This window comes from Aulonocara stuartgranti (genome assembly GCF_965226115.1).
Source record: "Aulonocara stuartgranti genome assembly, chromosome: 15".
In the NCBI taxonomy this organism is placed as follows: domain Eukaryota; kingdom Metazoa; phylum Chordata; class Actinopteri; order Cichliformes; family Cichlidae; genus Aulonocara; species Aulonocara stuartgranti.
Window position 1 is genome coordinate 13160687 of NC_138951.1, and position 24628 is coordinate 13185314.

The following is a 24628-nucleotide window of genomic DNA, read 5'->3' on the forward strand; positions in this document are numbered from 1 at the left end:
TTCTTTAATCTGCAAAAATATACAAATATATAGAAGATTAAGTATCAAATCTGCAACCAGAAGGATCCCAAAAGATTTTTTCTTTAAAGTGAGAAGATTAAAGTTTCCCTTACTTGTCACTCTTTTTATCAGGTTCCCCTGTTGTTTCTGGAGCAACCTGGTTTCTTCTCTGTAGAAAGAAACCAAAAGACAGGACATAGCTGTGTGCTTCATTGCTCTTAATTGCTCCCATTTCATTGTGATGAATAAATGCTTGATGATAGTGACTCTTTCCATAAAACATACCTTCCAGAATTTGAAAATAGACCAGCGGGACTTTTTCTGTGGCTTTACAGTGGGGGTCTCTGCCTCTGTATCGCTGTCAGTTTCCTGTAGAGAACGAACAAACATAATGTTATTAAAAAAGAAAAGTCACTTAAAATTAACAAATACATTTTAAGGAAAATATGCATTTCATATGTCTTCTGTAAAAGCAAACCGAGAAACAGCAGAAGAAGTGTCTCCATTTTATTTTCTTCTTCTTCTTTATACCATTTTCATGGTTAGGTGTTGTGGCAGCAACAGAAGCATCCGGGACGCTGATCGAGGACAAAAGTGTAAATGTTATTTTTCAAAGTGGAAATTTTTAACAAGGAGCGCATCCTGGATATTGCAAATAAAAAATAATAACTGTTATGAAATACCAAAATGAACAAAATCATGTATTTTGTACATTTACACTCTATATTTTCAACTAATCTCTGAATCGATATAAATAATAGACAAAACTAGAAGTAGTAAAAACGATATAAACACACAAGGCGGAAGAAAAACAACAATAAAAGGGAAATAAAACAGCTCACACTAAACCACTGCTATAAATATCTCCGGCAACATTGGATTAAAGAGTCACATTTCTTTACCTCTGTTGAGACGTAGAAGGAATTTCCTTCTCTGCCACGTTTTGGTTTTTTGATCTCTGTTTAGAAAGAAGAAAACCAACATCAGTAATGGCATAAAACAAACATTCCAAGGGAGGCTCTACATGAAAAGTGTCCAGTTAGAAAATTTGGTATTATTTTAGATTATTTATCAATTTAGTGAGCTATCGACTCATGAAGTGGACCGATATGAATATGTTTAAATAAATTAAAAACAATTTATTCATGCCTCAATTTGAGTTTTAAAGTTTATGGTATGAAATACAAAATACTTCATTTGGTTCAAAATTCAGTTTTTACAAAAATCATCTATGAAGCTCCATTAAAAGCTTCAAAATGCTTATTTACTGTAAGAAAATATACAGAGAAATGTGCTACAAGTCTCGTCAAACTTACCTTTCTGAGAAAAAAGCGTTTGAACATCTTTGAACCTAATTTGATCGCAGTGAAAATCTTCTGTGCTATGCAAAAGTTCAACTGAAAACAAGTTCAATAGTTGTATATTTATAAGCTTTCAGCATAGAATGTTCATACCCTGAACATATGTCATCATAATGTATGGGGCTAGTTTGCATATTTTGGAATGTATGCTCATTGGAACTGTGTGGTACTCGTCTCCAAGCAACCCCACTGTACATGCTTGAAATGTACAGTGCAATGTGCAAAAAATTGCAAAAATAAACAAGACAAGACAGTGCAATGGATATGTGCAAAATGCTGAGTATTGTGCAAAAGTAACTTGGTGTGTGTGTGTGTGTGTGTGTGTGTGTGTGTGTGTGTGTGGGGAGCAGGGCGATATGACCAAAAATATTTATCACGATATACATTTGAAAATTTGCGATAACGATATAACTGACGATATAACTGACACTAGACAAAATACTTTACAACATGTTCAGCCATGAGTGTATTTGATGACTTACCAGCAGTTTCTGCTTCTGTTTATGTGACATTATGTACAAGTGGTAGTTCGCTAGCATAACAGATTTGTTTACTAATTAGCTTCTAGGAGAGAGATTCGTTGTTATCGTGTTGTTGATTCTGTGCTCCGTGTAACAGATGATAAACCAATGTACAGTTGCCTTCAGTGCATAGTTGTATGCGGTGTGTTAATGCATAATGTCTGACTTTAAGTTTATGTAACCAGGCTGAAGTATAATGTCAGCTTATTTAGCTATATACTGTACTTGAGTACACCTCAGTTGTATCTTTATGTTTATTATGTAATCTGATTCCTAATTGATTGTATTATTATGCTTTGTCTGCAGAAACCACACATACACACACACACACTCTATCTCGCCCAGCTGCGGGCACATTCTCAATTGAAAATACAAAGAATGACAACTTTATTCCTGGACTCTGCCTGTTTGTTCCTCTCACATCTGAACATTTGCAAGTGTCCTGACCCGACACTCTGAAGTGATTGCTGCCAGCTCAGATTTCTTTAACCCTTCTGAACACCTATGGTACAAATTTGAGCAAACTAGGTGACTTCCTTCCTGTCACCAAGTTGTAACATTCACAAGATTTTCAGAAAACTTGACCTTTGACCTTGAGGTCAAGGTCACTGATATTCAAACTGAATATCAGTAGATGCACCATTGGTATTAATTCAAAATCCTATGCCTCTTGTTCTGGAGTTATTATCTTGACCAAGCTGAGTATACAATTATGAAAGAATTATTTTCCATTTTATTTCACTATCTGTAAATACGGCAAATAAACAGTATTTGTGACAATTACTAGTAAAGCGGTTAGTGAGAATCCACATCTGATTACAGTATAATACACTGCTTATTTATGTAAAATCATCATCAATAAATGTGTTCAAAACAGAAGCTACACTGGCTTTAAAAGTTTTTGTTAACTCTGGCTAGGGCTAGGGCATATCATACCGTTCACAGTAATACTGGTATGATGTTGGGCAACAACAAGAAAATGAAATATCGCGATTAGGGATGGGTACCGGTGTTCTGACATAAACGGTAGTAACCAGACCGAAAAGCAGCGCACATTTCGGTGCTTTATTTCGGTGCTTTTTTTTCCTGAGCTGTGATACACTTCTAGCCAATCATTTTACGTTTCCGAGGATAGTAGGCGGGGCCAGGTACGTACGTTCTTTTATGCAGAGCTACAGATTAAAAATGTCCAAGGCGAAGCGGTCAAAAGTCTGGCTGCACTTCATAGCAAAATATGCAAACTCAGCAGCCTGCAACAAGTGCTTTAAGCTGATACTGTGATACTGTCAAAGGAAGTAACACCTCGAATCCGATGAAACACCTGGCGACGCGTAGCGTTTTTTTTTTAAAAGCCGAGAAATGCGCCGTATTTGATGGCAGCAGCAGCCGTTCTTCTCTGCGTGAGTAGCTTAATGTTGTTTGTGTGTAATTTACGTTGAGTAGGCTAACCACGTTATTACATTAATGCATGTAAGGTGAACTAGCAAACATCATCATAGCTACATGCGGCTGTCTTCTTGGTTGATGGCAGATACTCCCTTCACCCTGGCCAAAAAGGCTAAAATGACCAAAGAAAAAGTGGGAAACAGCTAAACATGAGAGGTTTTTGGACAAGGTTTGTATTTTTTCCATTGTTTAAGCACTGCTTCCAGCTAAGAGTGATACCATATATGCCCCATAGCTGCAGAAAAGGCTAACATTGTTATCTTTTTACAAAAAACCAGCTGAATATGAGAGGTTTTTGGACCAATTTTGTGTTCTCCATTCTTTAAGCACCGGTTTGAGCACCGTTTGAGCACCGGCACCGTTTCAAAAGTACCGATTTGGCACCGGTATCAGATAAAACCTAAACGATACCCATCCCTAATCGCGATAGAATATGGGTAAAACGCGCATGCGCGGTACCTTTGTTTTCATACGCACATGGTGGAAAAAGCGTGCTGGCGACGGAGAATGAGAAGGGCGAAAGTGGATCGCTGAATGAAACGGATGAACCAGAATTGGTTTGTAAAAATGCTGCAACCTCAGTGGTGTGGAACTGGTTTAGCTTTCGTCCATCAGATACACAACAAAGCACATTTTTGGTAGAGCATGCTAGCAGGCCGTCGTTATTACCGTGTTTTTTGGAAAATACGGCACACTTAAAATCAATCCTTTGATTTTTCTAAAAATCGACAGTGCCCCTTATAATCCCGTGTGCCTTATGTATGAATTCTGGTTGTGTTTACTGACCTCGAAACGATTTTATTTGCACTGTTACATTTTTATATAGCTTTAATGCACATAAAAAACAGCTGCTTGTTTAAGTGAACATACATTGATTGGGTTTCTTTTGCACTAATAAAGTCGTGGAGTTGTAAAGTATTTTGTCTCGCGTCAATTATATCATCAGTTATATCGTTCAAGGGTTCAAGGTTCTTTATTTGTCACATGCATAGTTATACAAGTATAACACACAGTGAAATGTAGCCTGACACGCTCCTCGACATGTGCAAAAATTGGGGGGGGGGGGGGGGGGGGGTGTAGAGGAAGAACATTATATATATATATATATATATATATATAGTAAATACACTGGGTGAATGTGCAGTAGTAGCAGCAAGCAGGTGAATTCTGTACATTAATATGAATAGACATCTGACTATTTTACAGGATAGACAATATAAACATATTTAAAATTAAAGGAATTGAAATGTACATTGTGCCTTGGTTTAGAGTGTCTGGAAGAGAGTCCTGTCTCAGTCAATTATAGATGATGTGAGAGGGCGGGTGTGTGTGTTTAGGGCACGGATGGCTTGGGGATAGAAGCTCATTATCGCAAATCTTCAAATGTATATTGTGATAAATATTTTTGGTCATATCGCCCTGCTCTAACTCGGACTACCTGTCCGCTCTTACCTGTTTCTTTTGCTCTCTCTGCTGTCTTCATCCTACATCCAACTTTACAGCTATTGTTTGGGATGATATGATGAAACTGAAGGGTGGCTGGGCACCTGGAAAAAAAAAAAAAAAGAGGTTGGATGAGGCTGCAGCTCGTGTCCCAGCCTTACTGGCATTGCCCCTCAAACCTGCTGCACCACCCCTTCCCTGCAGAAATGACAAGAAAAGAAATGACAAATGATGGGTCTCTGATGGGCAAAGACAGACAGACAGACAAAGTCCCTAGAGACACAATTTCAGTCAGTTCTATGCCAAGTTGTTGTGAATAAGGGTAAGTATGGAATTGAGTGCCTTTTTTATGTTTGAATAATTCATGCTGGTGTTACAGGGCTTAGTAAACAAAAACTAATTTTGATGAAAGAAGCCAAGTACAAGGACCTCAAAAAAGCCTACAATGAGGTGTGCCTATTGGAGAAAAAATACAAAGAAAGTCAGGTTGGCTCAAAGCATTTGTACAGTACTGTATCCGAGGAAATCGATGATATTAAAGCCAAGTTCATAGAAACTTTATATAGCTTACAGTGAAATTATCAAAGAAACCTCAGCTACTTACCTGCTTTTGACTAACAGTTCTCTGAGTTTTGCTTCAAAGAAAGTTTTTTGGTTTATTTCAGCTGTTTTCAATTGATATTGACTTTGTTAGTTAAACATTGTTAACCTGCTTTCAGTGTGTCCTGTACACGAGTCCTCTTAGCAAACCATGACATAGGGCTGCTCGATTATGGCAAAAATGATAATCACGATTATTTTCACTGAAATTGAGATCTCGATTATTTGACGATATTTATTTAACCCTTTAAGACCTACTATAGAACCAAGTCCGCCAGAGCTTATATTATTTTTTTACATGTTGTAGTGCCATTTGTGGGAGCATTTCAAGTTGCTATACAACTGTTATAGCCCATATTTTAATAATATGTACGCATTAAGTCCATAGTAACTACATTAATTGCAAAAAAGTGCAATAAACTACAAAAAAAAATTGAAAATCGTTTTTGTTTGTTTTTTACATATATTTCTACTTGGAGAAATTTAAGAGGCTTATCCCTCAAAACTTTAAATACAAAAAAGTTGCAAAAAATAGTTTACAACAACAGGAAATTTATTTTGAGTGTCTTCAAAGTTTTATTTTGGAGATACAGCAATTTTTATATACACTGCAGGAAAAACGAAAAAACAATCCTATGATGCAAATTTGCAAAGAAAACAGCAGGTGCATCAAAATAAACTATTTCCAGCAGCGCAATTCGAGTTCTAAGCATCCCAGGAACTATTCCGAAGAGTCAAACATGACCAGTATAGGCTTTTAAGGCCTACAAGTAAAAAACTACATTTTCCGCGAAAATGATGTCACTTCCGGTTTCGGCCAGGGAATGGCGGACATGTGATCGTTCGCGCTGACGTCTGTTTCACTGTGGGAAGTGTTACGAACAGCTGATCGGATCGGCAAAGCCTGTTTCTGGAATATTGTGTTTTTGTTCCTGCAAGCGCTTTTTATGCAGTTTTTGCAAAGCTTTATGTGGAAGGAAACCGTGACCGAGGACAAGCTGATGGCATCAGATGTAAGTACAACTCCTCTGGTTTCATATGTAAAACAAATTATTGCGCTAGCTTACACGGTTCAGGTTCTACAGGGATTTAAAAATAGTTACGCAAAACGGAGCGTGCTGCTCTGACCGGCTTTAAAGGGTTAACAATGACTTTAAAAAATAATATAAAATAGTGTGCAACACCACTGAAGTTTTTTTTTTTTAACCTCTCTTTTCAACCAACAGCAGTCACTCTCCTCTCCAAATAACTTCTGCTTAGCTTTCCGAGCTTCCCTCGGGTCCTCTTAATCAGCGGTCTCCAACCTTTTTTGCGCCACGGACCGGTTTATGCCCGACAATATTTTCACGGACGGCCTTTAAGGTGTCGCGGATAAATGAGGGAGGGGCTAATAATCGGCTCAGTCATTTTTAATGATCGTTGAAAGCCCAGATCGTAATCGTGATTAAAATTCGATTAATTGAGCAGCCCTACCATGACATAATATCTTTTTGGAGCTGATGAAGCTAAGCTAAAAACTATGGAGGACCACAAGAGCCACGCGCATCGAAATAAAGAATTCTGTGCTTAAATATTGAATTGTAGAATAAATTCTCCATTTGTAAATTCATTTTTGAATTCCAATTTAATAAATTGCATTTCAAAATCCATTTTTGATTCCTGTTCGCTCAGGGATTAACCTTTGGATTAGCTGTTGGATTAACAACTTCATTTTAAAAATACTGCAGCTATTCAAATTTGCCACACTGTGGGATGTAAGGAGCTCTCTGATTGGTCCATCTCTGAGGCCGTCTCTCCTGCATGAAGTCCAGGCGCTGGTTTTCCAGTGTGTGCATCTGTCACACCATCAATGGCTGCAGTATGGAACAGATGTGGGTGTGTCCTCATCTCCCAGAGGAGTCCAAATCATCATCGAACAGCCCTACAGACAAAAACAAGAGGAAATATAAACAACCAGACTATCAGCAGTGATTTAACTACTTTAAGATCTCTGAGAAAATCATTTACAGTATATATCACTGAATTTAAGGCCTTTAAAATCACAGAGCATACAGAAAAAAGTACTAAACTGAATCAATTTCGGCTTTCGTTTTTCATGATGTATATTGTATTAATAATTAAATTTCATTATCTGTGTCTTTACCACACATTTGCTACACAGGTTTAGATACTGTAGGTTAAGTGAATGCTTAAATTGCACTGATTAGAATATACTGGACATTCAAAGCTAAGATTCAGCGCACTGTGTTAGAGGCTGGGATTTGATGAATTTATCATATATACAACCTTTGATCATCATTTATGTCCAGTTTAGAATGAATCTGTGCACTCACATATTAAATGAACTGAAATCAGTAGTGTGATCTCCAGTCTTGATATAAGGAATGACAGAACTGACAGCTGTTATTTTAATCCGCCTGTCTCAGTTGTTTTAACTCTAAGTATCATAAAGTAATGTGGTAACATCTGGACTGACGAGTTTACTGTCAGCATTTTAATCGCTAGTTTAAAGGCTGTAGGCTGCAGCCATTGCTCTAACACTGTATAAACGTAACAGGCCTCAGTGCTGGTTCTAATAGTCTGAGCTGCTTCCAGCTTTATTTGTGAAGAGCACAGCAGCTTACAAAATCACGTAGCTAGCTCGTACAGCTGCCACGTAAAAATTTCATAAGCTAAGATGACCTTAAAATAATGGGGCTAAGTGCGGTGATGCTAGCGTTAGCCATGTTAGCACGTTACCTTCAACAGGTGGTCAGACTGCATAAACAGGCACTCAGTCAGAGGTTGCGCTCTTCATTTTGCTGCAGGGTCCCTTCATTCTTCACATATCCGTGTTGAGCCGAGTGTAAATCCCGAGGCTGAACGGCCTTTGTACAAGTACACACGCTTAGCATGGCGAAGCTATGAGCTAGAAAAATCCAGGCAGACAGCCTGTGTCTGTCCAACCAATCAGAGAGCTCCTTACATCCCACGGTGTGGCTAATTTGAATAGCCACAGTATTTTTAAAATGAAGTTGTTGATCCAACAGCTAATCCAAAAATTAATCCTGAGCGAACAGGAAAGGGAAATGGATTTTGAAATGCAGTTTATTAAAGTGCAATTGGAAAAAGGGGTTTGAAATGAAGTTTATTACATTGGAATTCAAAAATGTTTTTTGAAATGAAGTTTTTAAAAAGCATTTTAAAAATCAGTTTATTAAATTGGAATTCAAAAATGAATTTACAATTTATTCTACAATTCATTATTTTTGGCTCTTGTGGTCCTCCATAAAAAACAGTCATCATGTAGCAGGAAGCATGAAGTTAAAATCTTGTAAGTGGTACAATAAAGTTTTCATCCTGAAGTGATATCATTGTTCCAGGATAAATGTCTTGTCTGAACAAAAGTTGCCGCTAGTCAGGGAGATGCTAACCAGGTGCTGGGTTAGTTCAAATCCAGCCTAGAGCATTTCTATGTGAGATTTGCATGTTCTCCCTGTGCCTGTTTGCTCTGTGTTCTCTGGTTTCCTCCTACACTTAAAAAATTATTTACAGGTTAGGTAACTGTTCATTCTAAATTGGATGTAGGCGTTCAATGCTTGTCTGTCTCGCTGTTTTATCTCTGTGACATGTGTACCGGGCTTGCCCCATGACATCTAGGTTAGGCTACAGCTACTCTGTGGGGGAAAATGAATGGATGGTCTCGTCTAAGTCATGTACCCAGATTAATTTTGGGGTAAATTATATAATGCTATTGTTTTTCTCAAATTATGGAGCCAAGAATCATAAGGATGATCACCATGTTAAAACTGAGGCTTCAGACCACATTACATAGGTGGTCCATTTTATTATACAGTATTTAGTTCAGCCACAGTTAAACAGAGATGACAGATCACATCAGATTTTCCTCAGTCCAGCATATCACTGATTTATAAAGCTTTACTGAATGATTTCTCAGCATAAAATTATTTATTACAACATAAATGTTTATGCCACTCTGTCTAAAGATCATTTGCGCCAGACTGGATCCGGTTACAGGCTTCCCAGGTGAGAGTTCTTGTCAAAAATTTCTAAAAAGAGCTAGAATGTCACCAATACGCTCTTCTACATCTCCCTCCCTACTTTATACATAGCGGACAGATGGAACTAGGCTATCGGTTTGCTAAAGTTAGCCACGCAATTAGTTCACACACTAATTAGCTGTGAGAGGCAGAGGCACACCAGATTTCCCCAGTGTCTAAAACCCGTTTCCCAGCCTGAAAAAGAGTAAATGAGGTCCTGGCAAAGACAGCAGAAAATATCCAGAAAGAAAAACATGGCAGCTCATACAACAACATTTATCAAAGAGTGGCGTTGTTATGGGAAATGTGAATGGAAATTTTAATCCTTCTTTGTGGGAGAAACAAATATTCCACATTGCCTAATCAGGAGTAACTCAAACATCTATATCTGTTTTATATAATATCATAATATATATATCAGGGGGAGAAAAAGAAAGAATTTAGATGGTGTCTAAACTTTCCATGAACCCTCCCCCACTTTTGTTTATCACCAAATAATCTTGTAAAAATTAGACCATCTTAGGGCTTTAATTTCATGTAAATATCTCTCATCCTGCCCTCCTTGCTGCTGGGATGAACTGTGGTTTCACTTTAGGGCCAGGGGTTCTTTAAAAAGCCAAATTCCCACATGCTTCTATTTGTTTTTACTGCTAGCCAAATGTTTTACTTCACTGGAAAGAGAAAATAATGTCTGGTGAGTGTTCCTGCAATGTGTGGGCATGTGTGGAAGCACATGTGTATGAGCGTATACTGAGGGGAAACTGCACGCCCGAGAATGTGGAAGAAATACAAAACAATTAAAGCTCTGTTAAGAGAGTGCAGTGCTGGCAGGCATCTCATATCAGGTGCAGCAGAGACCCAACAATGGAATGCTCTGAGGTGGTGAGCAGATCGATGTCAGACGTCTCACTTGTCATGAAAAAGGCCCAGATGCTTCACTTGATGGACAGTCTGGACACATTAGCCATTCAAAATGGACACAAGTCATGAGAAGGTCAACTTGATGCCTTCAACCTTGCATGAAATCCCTGCAATTTCCCTGCAAAGTCTTTGATGAGAATCATTACTGTTTGCTCTGATTTTTTTCTGGCCTGGTTCACTGATCAGGTCACGCAGTAAGAGCCAGTTTTATAATTTCTATTTATGGTAATGCCTCCAACTAGCACAGCTATAGTCTTTAAACCAAATCTCATTTTCATCAATGGCATCATCTCAAAGCACATTACTTTTCAGTTTCAACATTTGACAAAAGTAGCAGAAATCACACATTTTCATCATCTGGGCCTTTTGTTTTAGGCAAAGAAGGAGGGAAATATTTGAAGCTTCCCATTCCAGGGAACATTTTGTAACAATCAGGTTTCTGAGCAGTGTCCAGCAGACTTCACATTGTTTCTCTAAGGGGGAGAAAAAAATTCTCTGGCATCATATGAAAGCGGGGGAGGCCTGATTGGAACATTAGCTATTCATGCACTTGTACTTCCCTGGGGGGACGGGATCGGGAATCCCACCCATTTACCAGAAAACGAGAACGTCTCAAGGAAACTGATCCCGATCTGATGGATCTGGGTGGAGCTCTGTTAAGCTGTTTTTCCTTTCACTTTTAGACCAAATCTTTTTCAGAATGTAATATTCTAAAAAGAAAAAAAATACTTCTTTCTTTTTAAGATATTTAGCTGAAACTCCTTTACAGAGCTGACTGACAGTTGACTGACAAGTCAAAATTTAAATTAAAAGAGAGAAAAAAGTTCAAATCTAGTTCTTTTCCCTTCTTGATTTTTTTTGTATGATCATTTTCATCTACAAAAACCTAATTAACCAGCCGATACATTAAATAGTCTGTGAAGACAAATACAAACAAAGCATATATTTAGTATTTATTCTGTTTCTATCCCACACATCAAGCGAGCACAGAGTAAAATGAACATTCATTCAGGGTTGGGCTCTGGATGTACCTCTGTTTCTCTTTTTGGTACTGCGCATGTTTGCATGCATACGAGTTAATCGGGGCATTTACTGTATCCTTCTTCAGTTGCTTGCTTGTGAGTTGTTCATCATTCAGTTTTGTAGTCAGTAACTGAAAAGCATGCTCTGTTGTGTTGAGATCAGGTGACCCACTTGGTCACTGAAGAATATATCATTTCTTTGTCTTGAGAAACTCCTGCTTTTGCGGTATGCTTTGGATTGTTATCCATTTGCAATGTGAAGAGTTGTGTTCTGTTTTGCAGCATTTAGCTGAATGTGAGCAGAGTATAACTCTGTACATGTCACAATTCATCGTTCACATCATCAACGGCTGTTTTATCCTCTTTGCAGACCTCTTTCCATTCATGAAGCCTTCTAGATCGTAAACTATGATATGTTTAGCTCCTATAAAGCATTCTTGATTTGTTGTGAAGCAGTTTTCCTTAACCATGGAAATAATTCTGTCATCATCCACGTCTGAGGTATTTCAGTCCTTCTGGTGTTGCTGAGCTGACCACTTCTTTTTAAGAATGTAGAAGATTGCTGATTTGGCCGCTACTGAATCTTCCAATGAATAGCCATGAAATGCAAGTTCAATATGTGGAATCACCTCCATTTCTTTTATCTGCCTAATTTGTCATGGAATAATGAGAGAAATTGCCCCTTTTGCCGTGAATTGTCTAATTACATGTTAGCCTCTGAAAAATGGGCCCTATGTCTAAAAATGGCCATATATTTCTGGCCCATTTACACCAATGAGGTGCCATAAATAGTGTAGGAATTCTGTGTGTCAAAGACCCTGAACCCTACAAGGCCCTAAGGACTGAAGGCATGCGTGAGCCACTACCTCGTAACTTTCCTTTTTCTTCAGTGACAGAGAGCCTATTTATGCCCACATTTTGAGAATAAATCACATTTGGGAAACATTTTCATGAAACTTTTTCTTCCTTTATGAGCAGTGATGATAGCGGCCTCTCTGAAGGCATATGCAGACGAATCCAGAGTTTGTGTTCAGATTGTTTGTGCAAATCCAAGCCAGTGAGAGATAAGGACAGAGACAGAACGGCTGAGACAAATGTGCGTCCACATAATCCACGTAACTGTTTTACCTAGACTGAATTCTAGACAGATAGATGAATGAACAAGGTGCCAGAAAGTCCCAAGGTTTTGAAAACTGATATTATCACCACCACCTTACTTGATAAACCTCAGCCACCTAATGCTCAAGGTAAACAAAATCAGCCTTCAGGAATTTCCCCGTTCCCATAAACTTATTATTCAAACCAGATCAAATCCACTTTTTTGTTTCTTCCTCTTTTATTTTTTGTTTTTTAATTTTAATTTTAATTTTCATAGTTTCTTTGTGGTTTACTTGCAATTAGTGCGCTACCAATCCGTTAACATAAGCCACATACAAATGCTATGTTAATTGATACATTTATATACTGTTGTAAAGAGGGGTTCAGCCACGGTCAGACATCTGAAGGGTCAGGGGGTTGTTGCAAGTAAGTTTCTGTTAAACCTCCAAGAGTGATTCTATTTTCTGAGGCACCTCTGACACTCATCTAGACCTCAACAATGCCCCCTTTCTCCTGTCTGCCTCACGCTTGGCTGGCCTCTCTGAATACGACCCAGGGTGAAATAATCCATACTCCTGATCCCCCACACAGCACTTACATAAAGAGCACCCACCTAACCACAAATGCAAAGCTACACATTTTAGTCCTTAAATGTTTTTAGGAGCTCATTGAAACACATGCATAACCTGTATAGAGTTGGCAGCCGCCTGCAACTTTAAACCTCAACAAACTATAATTGAGAATTCACATTTGCAAAGGACAATAAATAAAGCACACATAAAAAACGAGTTGGTGCACATAAAAGATACAGAAAAAGTGTATCTCAACCTTCCTAGCTTCCACAGAAGTGTATGGAAAACTTAGCTAAAAGCGCCATCATGTGGAAATGTTTGGAAATACACAGGCTTTACCATCAACACTTTCAGCATTACACACACACACACACACACACACACACACACACACACACACACACACACACACACACACACAAAGAGAGAGATAGATAGACCATAGTATCTAGTTTCTTTGGATTATTGTAAAGTAAAAAAATAAATAAATAAAGGTGAGGGTGCATTAGCGCACGCAGCATGGGTGTCTTACACATCTGTGATGTTTCATTCAGATGACATTACCAAGCCACTTTCTGCATGCATTACATTTTTATGGCTCCAGAGTAAGGATCCGGGTGCTCTGGAGCATTATATGAAATGCCAAAGGAGACCTGAAACTCCTGAGCAGCTGAAATCTTACACCAAGCAAGAATGAGAAAACATGTTACTGTCAAAAATAGAGCTTAGTATTTCGCATTAACAGTTACAGAAGGGTTTCAACATTTCATATGCTGTCCCATTTTAAATATAGGGATCACCGGAATTTGAAATCATTGCATTAAATTTCCACAAACCATTATGATTTTACACGGTCCCAGCATGTTTTGAAAATGTGGTTGTGAATGAAGAAATGAACTAAAATAAACTGCAACATGTTCATCATGATGTTGCCTCTGAAAAGTAAAAGGTATCTGTCCTTTACAACTAAATGTTCTGCGTTGATAACGTACAGCAGGGTTTAGCCCTAAATAGCACCATTGTGGGCATCATAGCACAGAGGGAATGAGTTAGGAGGAGGGCAGGCCTGCTGCACTCTGGCTGGGATCCATACTTAACACATAATCTATATTATCTTTAGTCTGCATGTTGACACATTCCGGATACGCTCAGTAAATAACCACAGAGACAAGTAAGACTTCATTTTCTTGTATTTCGCTGATGGGAAATTTTTAAAGTTTATTGATATGTTTTGTTGAATACTATAATGAATACTTTGCTTGATTTTTGTTTTATTGATCGGTTTTTGTCTGGTTTTGTCTCTTCGTGCTTTAGTGAAGAACTGATGAGGGTCTTTTTCCTCCTGATCTGTCATACCAGTATTTTTTGTGAGCTTTTGCTTTGAAAAATTAAATCTGCCACCTCATAAATACGAAGCAATATTTTTTGAGTAAAACGCAACTCAGATATTCAAATACATGAAATTAAAGGTTTATTTATTCAAATAATTGATCATTAAGGCAACTGTACTTGGCATAAACTGTATGTGTACAAGTGAATGTAATTCGACCAGATTCCATTAAATGTAACATTTTATATTGTACTTATGCAACAAAATTACATCAGTACAAAAAATTTACATGTAATGTAACTGCTTAAAGTCTTACACACACACACACACACACACACACACACACACACACACACACACACACACACACACACACACACACACACACACACAGCTGCTGTCTTTGTTGTCTAGGTAATGTGTCCTGAACCGATTCATTAATAATTCATTACTTTTCTTTTGAAACTTACACCCTTGTATTTTACACCACTTTCAGAGTAAGGGTATCCCCCTGACATTGGCCTCCATCGAGCAAGTTGTCATGTTTTGATAAGAGACCGAGGGTGGTGAGGTCATCGTCTAGACTCCTTATCTTTACAGCCATTTAAAGGGTAGGAACCTTTGGTGGCTCTTTAACACATTTTTGAAGATTTGGATTTTGTCACTGTTTTAATGCATTTAACTATTTAATTCTTTAAAGACTTTAAAATTGATTGAGTGTATATTTTAAAAATCGAATCTTTTAAAAAATTAAAAATAGGAAAGAATTCTTTTTTTGTTTGTTTGTTTTACAGCACTAATTGAATATAAAAATATTTTCGTATCCAAAGTCCTATTATTACTTTCCTTGTGTTTTCACCTGTCTCATCACTTTTCCCTCCCTTTTCTACGTAGCCCTTGTGGTTTCCCGTTCTTTTCCCCGTCACCTCTGTTTATTGCCAGCATTCTTTGGATCTTCTCTGACGTTTGCGCCAGAAAACTCCGGGAAGATGATTATACACTGTTTTATTTTAGGCTGTTTATTTTTGGGATAACCAATGTAAAAGAATAGTGGCGATGTCTTTGGTCCAGGCTGTGAAACGATCACTTTACACTTTTAGAGAGGTCCCAAAAATTCATTGCATTGACAGCACGCCGGTGCATTAGTGCATACTGTTGGCCTGCTCATCTGTAAAGTTTCCATTACTACTGAACAATATGCAGTTGTTAGAGTAACTGCTGGCATTTGCCTGTAATTCCTTAATGTAAAAGAATGGGCCAGCCACATTCTGCATTTATCCAAATGGCATGTGACATTTCAAACTGACTTGCAGTAGTATAGCTCCACGTGTCTTCAATAGTTCAGCTTATATTATAACATGCATATGACTGTGTGCATGTGTGTCAAGGCAGAGGACGAGGTTAATCCATCTGCTCAGACAGCCGAAGGAGTAAATAGTCTCAATTTGGGAGGAGGGAAGAAACACATAATCTCATGTCCCGCCTGCCCCTCATCGAAGCCGGCAGTAATTTGGACTAGGGGGTGTGGGTGTGGGTGGAGTAGGGGGTTGTAGCTTGGTATAGCCATGTCAGTGAAAGGGCACTTGGATACACATAAAACACATACAACTATACACACATACACCCAGGGCCGCCTCCAGAAATTTTTCATAGGGGTGGCCATATAGGAGTCACTGAAAATATTGGGGGTGGTACACCAAAAATAGCATTTTCAGTTTTATTATGCTGTTGTCAAATATTAATTACTTGAAAAATATAGCAAAAAACAGAGTAAGAAGATAATGATATGCCTAGTTAATTTCCTGCTATTAAAGTTGTTAGATAGAAATGCATTTTTCATTCCCTGTGAAGAGCTTAGATCTGCATCTTTGACATTTCTCACCCAAATTGAATAATTTCTTTGCAGTTGAACCTATCACAGCTATTGGCTACAGCTAAATGCTTCCCTTTTCTTCCAGAAAACTGCTATACTGAAGACTGACTTGAGTATCAGGTGACTGAAAGTTGCTACAACACGAGGATGGAGACAGAACCAAATCCAGAAGAAGGAGCCAGCGCTCCAGACAATTCCAAGGAAGAAGGAAGTCTGGACACATCAGGGTTTGAAACAACTGCTGAGCGTCTGGTGGAGCTGATAAACAGCATGGAGGTGATGCTTTTGGACGTGGAGCAGTTGAGGACCACCTGCAGCGAACAGGTTTCTGAGCTGACGCATGCGGCAGCAGACTTCAGGAAGCAGCAAGAGGACCTTAAAGAGAGCTACTCCGAGCTGTCCCGAGAAATACAGGAAATCGTGGAATCAATGGACGACCTGTTCAGCACCAAGAGTGCCTTTGAACCTCAAGAGAAGCAAACAGAAGCTGAACCAGCAGCTTTGAGGGACAAAAAGTGACTGGCAGATTTAGCTTCTCTTTGTATCGTGTTTGGGATTGTGGTTTTGAGTTTGGATGCTTACATTTTGAATGGATGGGTCGGTGATGGGGCGAGATGCTGAAGTTTGACATCGCTGAATCGTGCTTTATTGTCTTTGTTAAGGTTTTTGTCATTGATTGCTAAGTCTAGCAACAACAATATTTTTTCTTATTTTTATAATATAATATCACTGACTTTATGTGTATATATATATATATATATATATATATATATATATATATATATATATATATATATATATATGAATGCTGGATTTTCCCTTAAAATAATAGTTTCATTCAAACATTAACAATATGAACCCAACAAAGGCACAGTTTATTGCCTTTCTTTTTTGTTTGATTGCTATGTACTTGCATCTTAAAGGCGATGACAAGAGACTATAACGGCTCCTCTAGTATTGCAGCTCATTGGCACAGGAACGTTGATGTTCACTGATTCCCGGTGTTCCTTGTCCTCCATGCTACGTTCACATCCAGGCCATGCTCCACTGTGGTTTCTTGCTAAAAATAAAACTAAATAGAGCTTTAAACCTATGTTTACCTCCCACTAGCTCCCCTGTTGTGATTTACTCGTCTGTATTTAGTGGTTACAGGATGTGTGAAGGAGACAATCAATGGTGAGACACTTCAGAAAAGGCAATCAATGGAAAATTCTCTTTCACACTGAGTCACGTTTTAGTGCGCTTCGCAAATAATACAACTTTAAGATATGTTGCAGAGACGTATTTAAATTGCACGTGATGACACATGTAACCTCCTTTATATTATGAAATGAACCAAACTTTGATGATGTTCCATTTCTGCATGAATCTATACATTGCCTCTACATTTGCATAATTTCTGTACCTCCAAAACATTTGTGTGAATAAAAAGACTTGATGTAAATTAACAACATGAATCTCGGTACGTGGAAGTTCTAACTTCAGACATTCTGCTCCAGCAAGAAACATATTTACGATCAAAACAGAACAAAAAAAATAGAAAACCAGTGTTTCTCTTAGTGGTTGAAATCTGACACTTTATGGGCTGTGGTGTCAGTAAGCAGTGAGAGGGTGATGGAAGAAGAAATGCTGGGTGTCGTTGCCTGCTGTCACTGCTGAAGTGCACATCCCACCGTGCAGCTTGTCAGCAAGCTGGGAATTCACTTCAATCAGGTAATTCAGTAATAAGATTTTACATGTTTTTTTTATCCAGCTTTTCATTTGTATTTGCATGGAATAGATACTTGTTAAGACATTAGCAGGGGTCCTGAGGGACTCAGGTTTCATCTGATACACGTTAATCTGTTAATGGATGAATGAACTGCACGCACATCATTTGTGTTAAATGGAATTTCTTGCACTGTAAGTTGCGTTAATTAATTGCTATCCTCGTCAGTAGTTCAGCAGTGGCTTCAGGTGAACATGAATATCCTGCAAGTCCTGGGACTCCTACAGCTGCTGGCTGTACCTGCTTTTACAGTGAGTTTTTTTATGTTAACAATATTAATAGTATTGTATTATTACAGATTCATATCAACAGTACCTTATGACACAGGAAAATATTCCTTTGATTTTTTTTTTTAAGTGGTAAATGATTTATTTTCTGATGTGCAAGCATGATTAGTTCAATGTGTCACAGAACAGGTTTGTAAAAATGTTGTGTAATGTATAAGTGTTAGTTTGTGGCTAAATGCTATATTTTTTTAGTGCGTCTTGCATGCGTTTAGTGTGTGAGTTAGGGATTTGTGTCAGGTCCTGATGTCCCATGTGGGAGCACAACATGTTCCAGAGCCTGACTTTGAGTTTCTCTTATTTGCTTAGTTGACACGTTCGACCCACGACTACTGGGGTGAGTTTGGAGCCTATGGACCCTGCAGCCGCAGCTGTGGCACAGGGGTGGCAGTGAGAACCAGGAAATGTATTACTTCAAGGTAGGGCAAAGAAATGCATGAAGTAAAGAGCCTCATATTTATATTCATTGCTATTGTGTTTTGAATATGTGAACTTAAGGTAATTTTGTATTCATTTGTAACATTACAAAAGACTCTTTGTTAAGTCTAATTGTTGAATGTTGCCATTGTGTTTCTTAAATTTGTACAGTCTTAGTTCAAGCAGTAGGATCAAAGCCATTCCTTTAATCCTGACCACCTCTCCAACCACTCTGTGCTGGGGGAGGTTTTATTGTAGATACATCCTATCTGAAAGATCTGTTTCTTTTGATGTAAGCTTCCTGGGTTTACGACCCTTTGGTCAGCAGGAGGTCTGACACACACACACACACACACACACACACACACACACACACACACACACACACACACACACACACTCTTACAGAAGTTCACACATATACATAAAATGCTTTGTCTTAGAACCAAGGGGGCGTGGCTTTGTTCTGACGTGTTTTGTGTGAACTGTCTCTCAATAAAAGGTAGCAGGAGCAGGTCAGATCTGGGGGTCATTTTCATGGTGGACACAGACGAGGCCTCCCTTGCGCAAATAATCGATCGATCGACTGTCTTGTTTTCTTCATGATGAATAAGTCTCTAGAATTAGCGGGGCTTGTGGAAACACAGACCCAACACTCTTCTTATATCGTTTTTAATTTGTGTCTTTTTTAACACTTGAGTGTGCAAATGCCATTTATTTCATTTCCTTCTGCAGGACAGATGGTGGACATAACTGCATAGGATCCTCCAAATCATTCCGCACCTGCAATACACATGTAATTATCCTTTAAACCCATTTAAAAATACTTTCACAAAGAGAAAACGGATAGTATCTTGTTTAAATGTTCGATTTCCTGTCATGCAGGAATGCCCAGTGAGCTCAAGGGATTTCAGACAGGAGCAGTGCTCCCAGTTTGACAGAATGGACTTTAATGGCAAACGCTACACATGGTTGCCTTATTGTGGAGGTACATGTACAATATGTACAACAATATTTAAGTGTTTTTAGGTTTGTGACTCCCTAACCTTTTCTAGCAGCTAATCCATGTGAGCTCAACTGTGTCCCGAGAGGAGAGGATTTCTTTTACCGACACAGAACTGCAGTGGTAGATGGGACCCCGTGCTATGTGGGCCGCAGTGATATCTGTGTGGATGGTGTCTGCAGGGTGAGATTTGGAGCTGCAGATTAGACCTATGCATGTGACTCTTACTTAGTTTGAATATTTGGGTTTCAATGTACCAAATAATCCAAGAGCAGGGTGTGACGCTAGAATAGAGCATAAAAATGAATCTAAATAAGGTTGAAAGATCGTCTGTATATTTTTTACTTTTAAAGATGCAGATTGTTCAAAGCAAAGAAGTTTTTTCTTTATTGCTAACTCTTGTTTGTCAGCCAGATTTAGAAAAAAAGATTGTTGAAGTTAAAGGTAGAAAAAGAATACATAAGATATTTCTGTTGTTATCCTCCCTTTCTTTGATGCAGTCTTTTAGTTTTCTTTTAGTCATAGAGAATTTTACTCTCCTAAAAGGCGATTTATAGGACTCTTTTCACTTTTGTAATACCTGTTGGTTCTTTTTCTTATAGTTATTTCCTAATAATTTGTCTTTTTTTTTTAGATACTGACCCGTGGAGAGTTTATGGGCTTGGATGAAGACACTAACTCAGTACACTCCTCTGCTCCAGTTGTTGTTGCTGCTCCTCGTCCAACAGAGACATTCACATATGTCTATAGAGCTAGTGTGTTTGGCGAGTGCTCTGCCTCGTGCAGCGGAGGCATGCAGCATCGTAGTGTGGAGTGTGTAGTTGAGGACTCAGTGAACCCCCATGTGGTCGACGAGACTTACTGCATTGCCCAGCGCCTGCAAAGGCCACCGAGTCAGCAGGCCTGCAACATGCATCCATGTACTGCAGAGTACAGCGTGTCCAGCTTCAGTGGAGTATGTCTCCTACGGTTAAAAACTATCATATTTGAACTATCCTAATGATATGAAACAGTTATGTCTACTTAGACCATCTTTGCCATTTTAATTTTTTTTTTGGCTGATACAACACCTATCTTGGATAAAGTATGACCTTGTTCATATGATTGTTACACTGCTTGTATTTATCAACTCAAATCAGTTAAAAATATTAACTAAATTGTTGCATTTGATGGTCAGTGTTCAGCAACCTGTGGAGAAGGACAGCAGACAAGGGAAGTTGTTTGCGTTGGACCAGGAGGCGAACATCTGCCTGATCATGCATGCAGTGGACTGGTTCGACCTCCTTCTGTCCAGGCCTGCCGCAGACCTGCCTGTTACACACGCATAACCTGGCATATGACAGAGTACGGCCTGGTAAGGGAACAGAAAGCAAAAAAAAGCTTTAACTGTTATTTTCCTTTCAGCGTTACTAGCTTTGTTTATCTCGCAGTGTTCGAGAAGTTGTGGTGGTGGTGTGAGGGAGAGGAGAGTTGCCTGTTTTGACACTGATTTGAACCCCTACCCTGAAGATCGTTGTGGGTTAGCTCACAGACCACATTCTGTGGAGGAATGCAACACGCAGCCCTGCCCTGGGGTGCAAAGTGAGTGACATCTGAATGCAGCAAGTTCTGATCATTTTTACTTTTATTTATTTATTTTATATTGTCAACCTTGTTTCTTTTCCAGCGGCCCCAAGTGTGCAGGACCCAAGGCCAGGTGGAAGCACTATTAGAGGATTTGTGCCCCATATTCCAGAAGAACCTTCAGGTATGATGAGTGCGGAAATGTTACCATCTTTCTTTGCATGGTTGAGCATGCAATTTCTTTATATGTGGCACTACAACATAAGATCACCCTTGTGTGTAATAGAACCTCATAGAATCATATCATCCCAATAGAGCACTTTTCTCTCAGACTGCAGGCTTGCTTGTAGTTTCTAGAGATTTTAAAAGCAGAATGGGAGGCAGAGCCTTCAGCATTCAGGTCCCAGTTTGGATTTGGGGGAAGTTTACTTTAAAGACTAAGCTCAAAATGTTCTTTTTTTGATGAAGCTTATAGTTTAGGCTGGGTTGGCTGACCCTGAAGCAGATTGTAGCTATACTGCTATAGGGCACAGACTGCTTCAGGAACTTGTCTACTCACCTCTTTTCATTGCCCACATGTTTACACACCACTGCAGCACCAAATCTTTGTCTTCTCTGTCCCGTAGTCTGTATTTAGTCCTGTCTCTATGCTCTTACCCACTATTGCAAAATGGTTGTTCATATGGGGTTGTTTGATTTTTGGGGTTTGCCTTATAGTACAAAGCTCCTTCAGGCATTTTTTCTTGTGATTTGGTACTACTGAATTGAATTGAACTAATTTGAACTGAACTGATATTACAGTGCTGAATAATGAATTAATGAACATTTAGAGACACTCACCCACACAGACATAGCAGTGTTTCACAACTCAGAGTGCATTTTATATATGTGAAATCAAAGCCACTGTAAAAAAACAAAAAAAAAAACAAACGTTTCTTAAGACGACGCAGACAGTAATTTTAGTATTGTAACACAGTTGAGGGTTCTTCACGCAATAAAGATAATGTACGCTTTCGGCATGTTGTAATTGTTGCTGTCTAGACTATGACTGTGCTGCCCTCCCATTGCCTTCTTGTATTTCATAGACAAACAGAAAATTCCAAACTTGTTTTAGCCTAATTTCCAACTTAGATAACTGGAGGTAAGCCACAAGCTCAAACACAGCCATTTCTTTTTCCTTCTACGAAGCGTTTTCTGTATTATAAAAGCTGTTTTGTTTTTTTTAACTAAAAACAACAACAACAAACTTTTCATGACTTATCTTTTATTACCTACAAAGATGACTGAGAACCTACACAGACTTATTAAGAAATGTTAGTCAAAAGCTTTTAAAATTAGAAAGGAATGCATGCATACAGTATATTTGACCTCATTTGTTTACTTGCTTTAGTTTCAAGGCCAGCTACAAACAGTGTGTATGACTCTTACCCTAATGAGGTGAGACCTCACTGTACGCAGTCGCCTTACGGCTGCTGTCCTGATGGCCGTACCTCTGCCACGGGGCCCAGGAACCTGGGATGCTCACAAGAATGTGTCCGCACTAGGTAACATGAGTACCTCTAAACACTATTTTGCAGAAAATGATGTGAAAGTGTAGAGAAATCTTTTCCCCATTTTCAAACTGAAATTAAAAAAGAAAAATCATCGTCTCTGTTTTAGGTATGGCTGTTGTTTGGATGGGGTGACACCCGCTCAAGGATTCGGACAGGCTGGCTGTCCTGAGTACCAGACTGTGGTAGGAATCACATTATTAACTAATTTTATGAGCCAGTCACAGTTAACCTTTCTGAATAATATAACAGCTGTGTATATAAATCTAGTGATGACCTTCACTTAGTAACAAAGTATTTGCCAAGTTTACTAAATTTGAGTGTTCACCAAAAAGATATGGTCAAATAGAAGCACCACAGGGATAAAATATCATGTGTTTTTAGAGCATTATTCACAATAACAACCATAAGAAAGTATCTTTGTCTCTGCAAAATAATTATATAATCATATATGTAACGCTTAATATTTCTTTCACCATTTAAAATGTCTAACAATTGCAGCTCTTTTTCTGCAGACCACACTACAAATATAATGTATATATTGCTTTGTTTTCTCCTATATCAGCAGCACCCATCACCCACTCCTCCATCCACTGGCAATTTGTGCTCCCTGCCTCGTGATGAGGGCCCCTGTGAGACCTGGACGGTCCGGTTCTGCTATAATCCTGCCACTGCCAAGTGTACCGAGTTCTGGTATGGAGGCTGCCAGGGCAATCCCAACAACTTTGTGTCCCTGGAGGCATGCCAACGAGAGTGTGGAGGTGTGGCGAGGGTGCCTGTATCCACATCTCCAAGAGAAACTACAAGGAGAGCGACACTCAGGGACCTTCTGAGAGCAAGGCCATAACCACACATGTCACTGATATCTCCAAAAGTGCCCAGTCATGCTCTCTGTTTAAAGAAAATCAAGTGATTTTGGTACACAAATGTAGCCTATAGTATACACACCAAATAAAGAAAAAAAGAACAACAAACCACATTACATATTTCATTTAAAAATATGATTTGCCATCACAAATATTATAGCTATTTTTCCTGGTTTCACTGTCTTTCAGTTTGTTTTTGTGATCTCCACTATGTCAGTGTATGTGTTGTTGCCCTGTAGGTCGGGATTCAAACAAAAAATTATTTCATTGTAATTACTCAAATTAAATCATATATCCAATTAATAAATGTTCAGCTATGTTGTAATTTTGAAAAAAAAAATGCTTTATTTGCATCTTCATTTCTTGTAGGGCATCATTACTGACATGTCAATACACGAGCAGGATAATAGTAAAAGCTACTCAGAGGTGCTCCCAAGTTCACAAGGGGTCACCACAACAGCTAGCTCCACTTGTATGCTGGATGTCTTTCTTGATGCAGACCTGAAGGGTTTTGTGTGTCCTCCCAGGGATGAACCAGAGATCTCTCTATGTTAAGTGAATGTGTAAACAGCAAAACAATATAATGACTACAATTTAAATTTACATTTTCCCCCATTAAATAATCAGCAAGTGAGTTCACAAACTCATTAGAAAAGTAATTTATTGGGGGGCCGTTTTCCCACAAACTTCTGTACAACTAGAAGTCTTTTATGCAGGAGCCTTGCAGGGGCTGACAAAGCGTTCAGCCCCTACTGGCTATTAAAAGTAAGGCAGCTTTAGAGCGCTTCTCTGCTGGCTACACTTTTCAGATGCACAACCTGGGTCCATTTAAATAATGTCTATGATAATTAAAAAAAAGAGAATTTAGAAAAAATAATGTGTACCTTTACAAACAAAGTCTGCTGAAAAAAAAATCACATTTTAATCATTACTGTTGCATTATCGGACTT

General features: G+C 38.7%; 1 protein-coding gene and 2 long non-coding RNA genes across 3 annotated transcripts; 2 read left to right on the top strand and 1 right to left on the bottom strand.

Moving 5' to 3' along the window:
* Window positions 1-101: 101 nt before the first annotated feature.
* Window positions 102-8395, bottom strand: LOC309689402. The gene is made up of 6 exons (XR_014271353.1): window positions 8111-8395; window positions 4781-7292; window positions 903-958; window positions 479-578; window positions 286-369; window positions 102-169 (listed from the first exon to the last, which is right to left on the bottom strand). It is a non-coding gene; the product is annotated as an uncharacterized lncRNA (long non-coding RNA).
* A 5695-nt stretch (window positions 8396-14090) lies between these two features.
* On the top strand, window positions 14091-17672 carry LOC309688938. The gene is made up of 3 exons (XR_014271205.1): window positions 14091-14195; window positions 14851-14965; window positions 16313-17672. It is a non-coding gene; the product is annotated as an uncharacterized lncRNA (long non-coding RNA).
* Window positions 17673-17845: 173 nt separating this feature from the next.
* Window positions 17846-24003, top strand: paplnb (papilin b, proteoglycan-like sulfated glycoprotein). Its single transcript, XM_082506943.1, has 13 exons — window positions 17846-17940; window positions 18167-18246; window positions 18589-18698; window positions 19432-19492; window positions 19582-19684; window positions 19752-19882; window positions 20334-20654; window positions 20877-21053; window positions 21130-21280; window positions 21366-21446; window positions 22653-22806; window positions 22922-22997; window positions 23378-24003. Exons 2-13 carry the CDS (start codon window positions 18190-18192, stop codon window positions 23657-23659), a joined length of 1704 nt encoding a protein of 567 aa, XP_082363069.1. The 5' UTR covers window positions 17846-17940; window positions 18167-18189; the 3' UTR covers window positions 23660-24003.
* Window positions 24004-24628: the final 625 nt, after the last annotated feature.

Coding starts and splice junctions, on each gene's coding strand:
- paplnb (XM_082506943.1), top strand. CDS start 18,190: ATGAATATCCTGCAAGTCCTGGGACTCCTACAGCTGCTGGCTGTACCT. Junction 18,247..18,588: donor TGGCTGTACCTGCTTTTACA/GTGAGTTTTTTT, acceptor TTATTTGCTTAG/TTGACACGTTCGACCCACGA. Junction 22,998..23,377: donor GTCCTGAGTACCAGACTGTG/GTAGGAATCACA, acceptor CTCCTATATCAG/CAGCACCCATCACCCACTCC.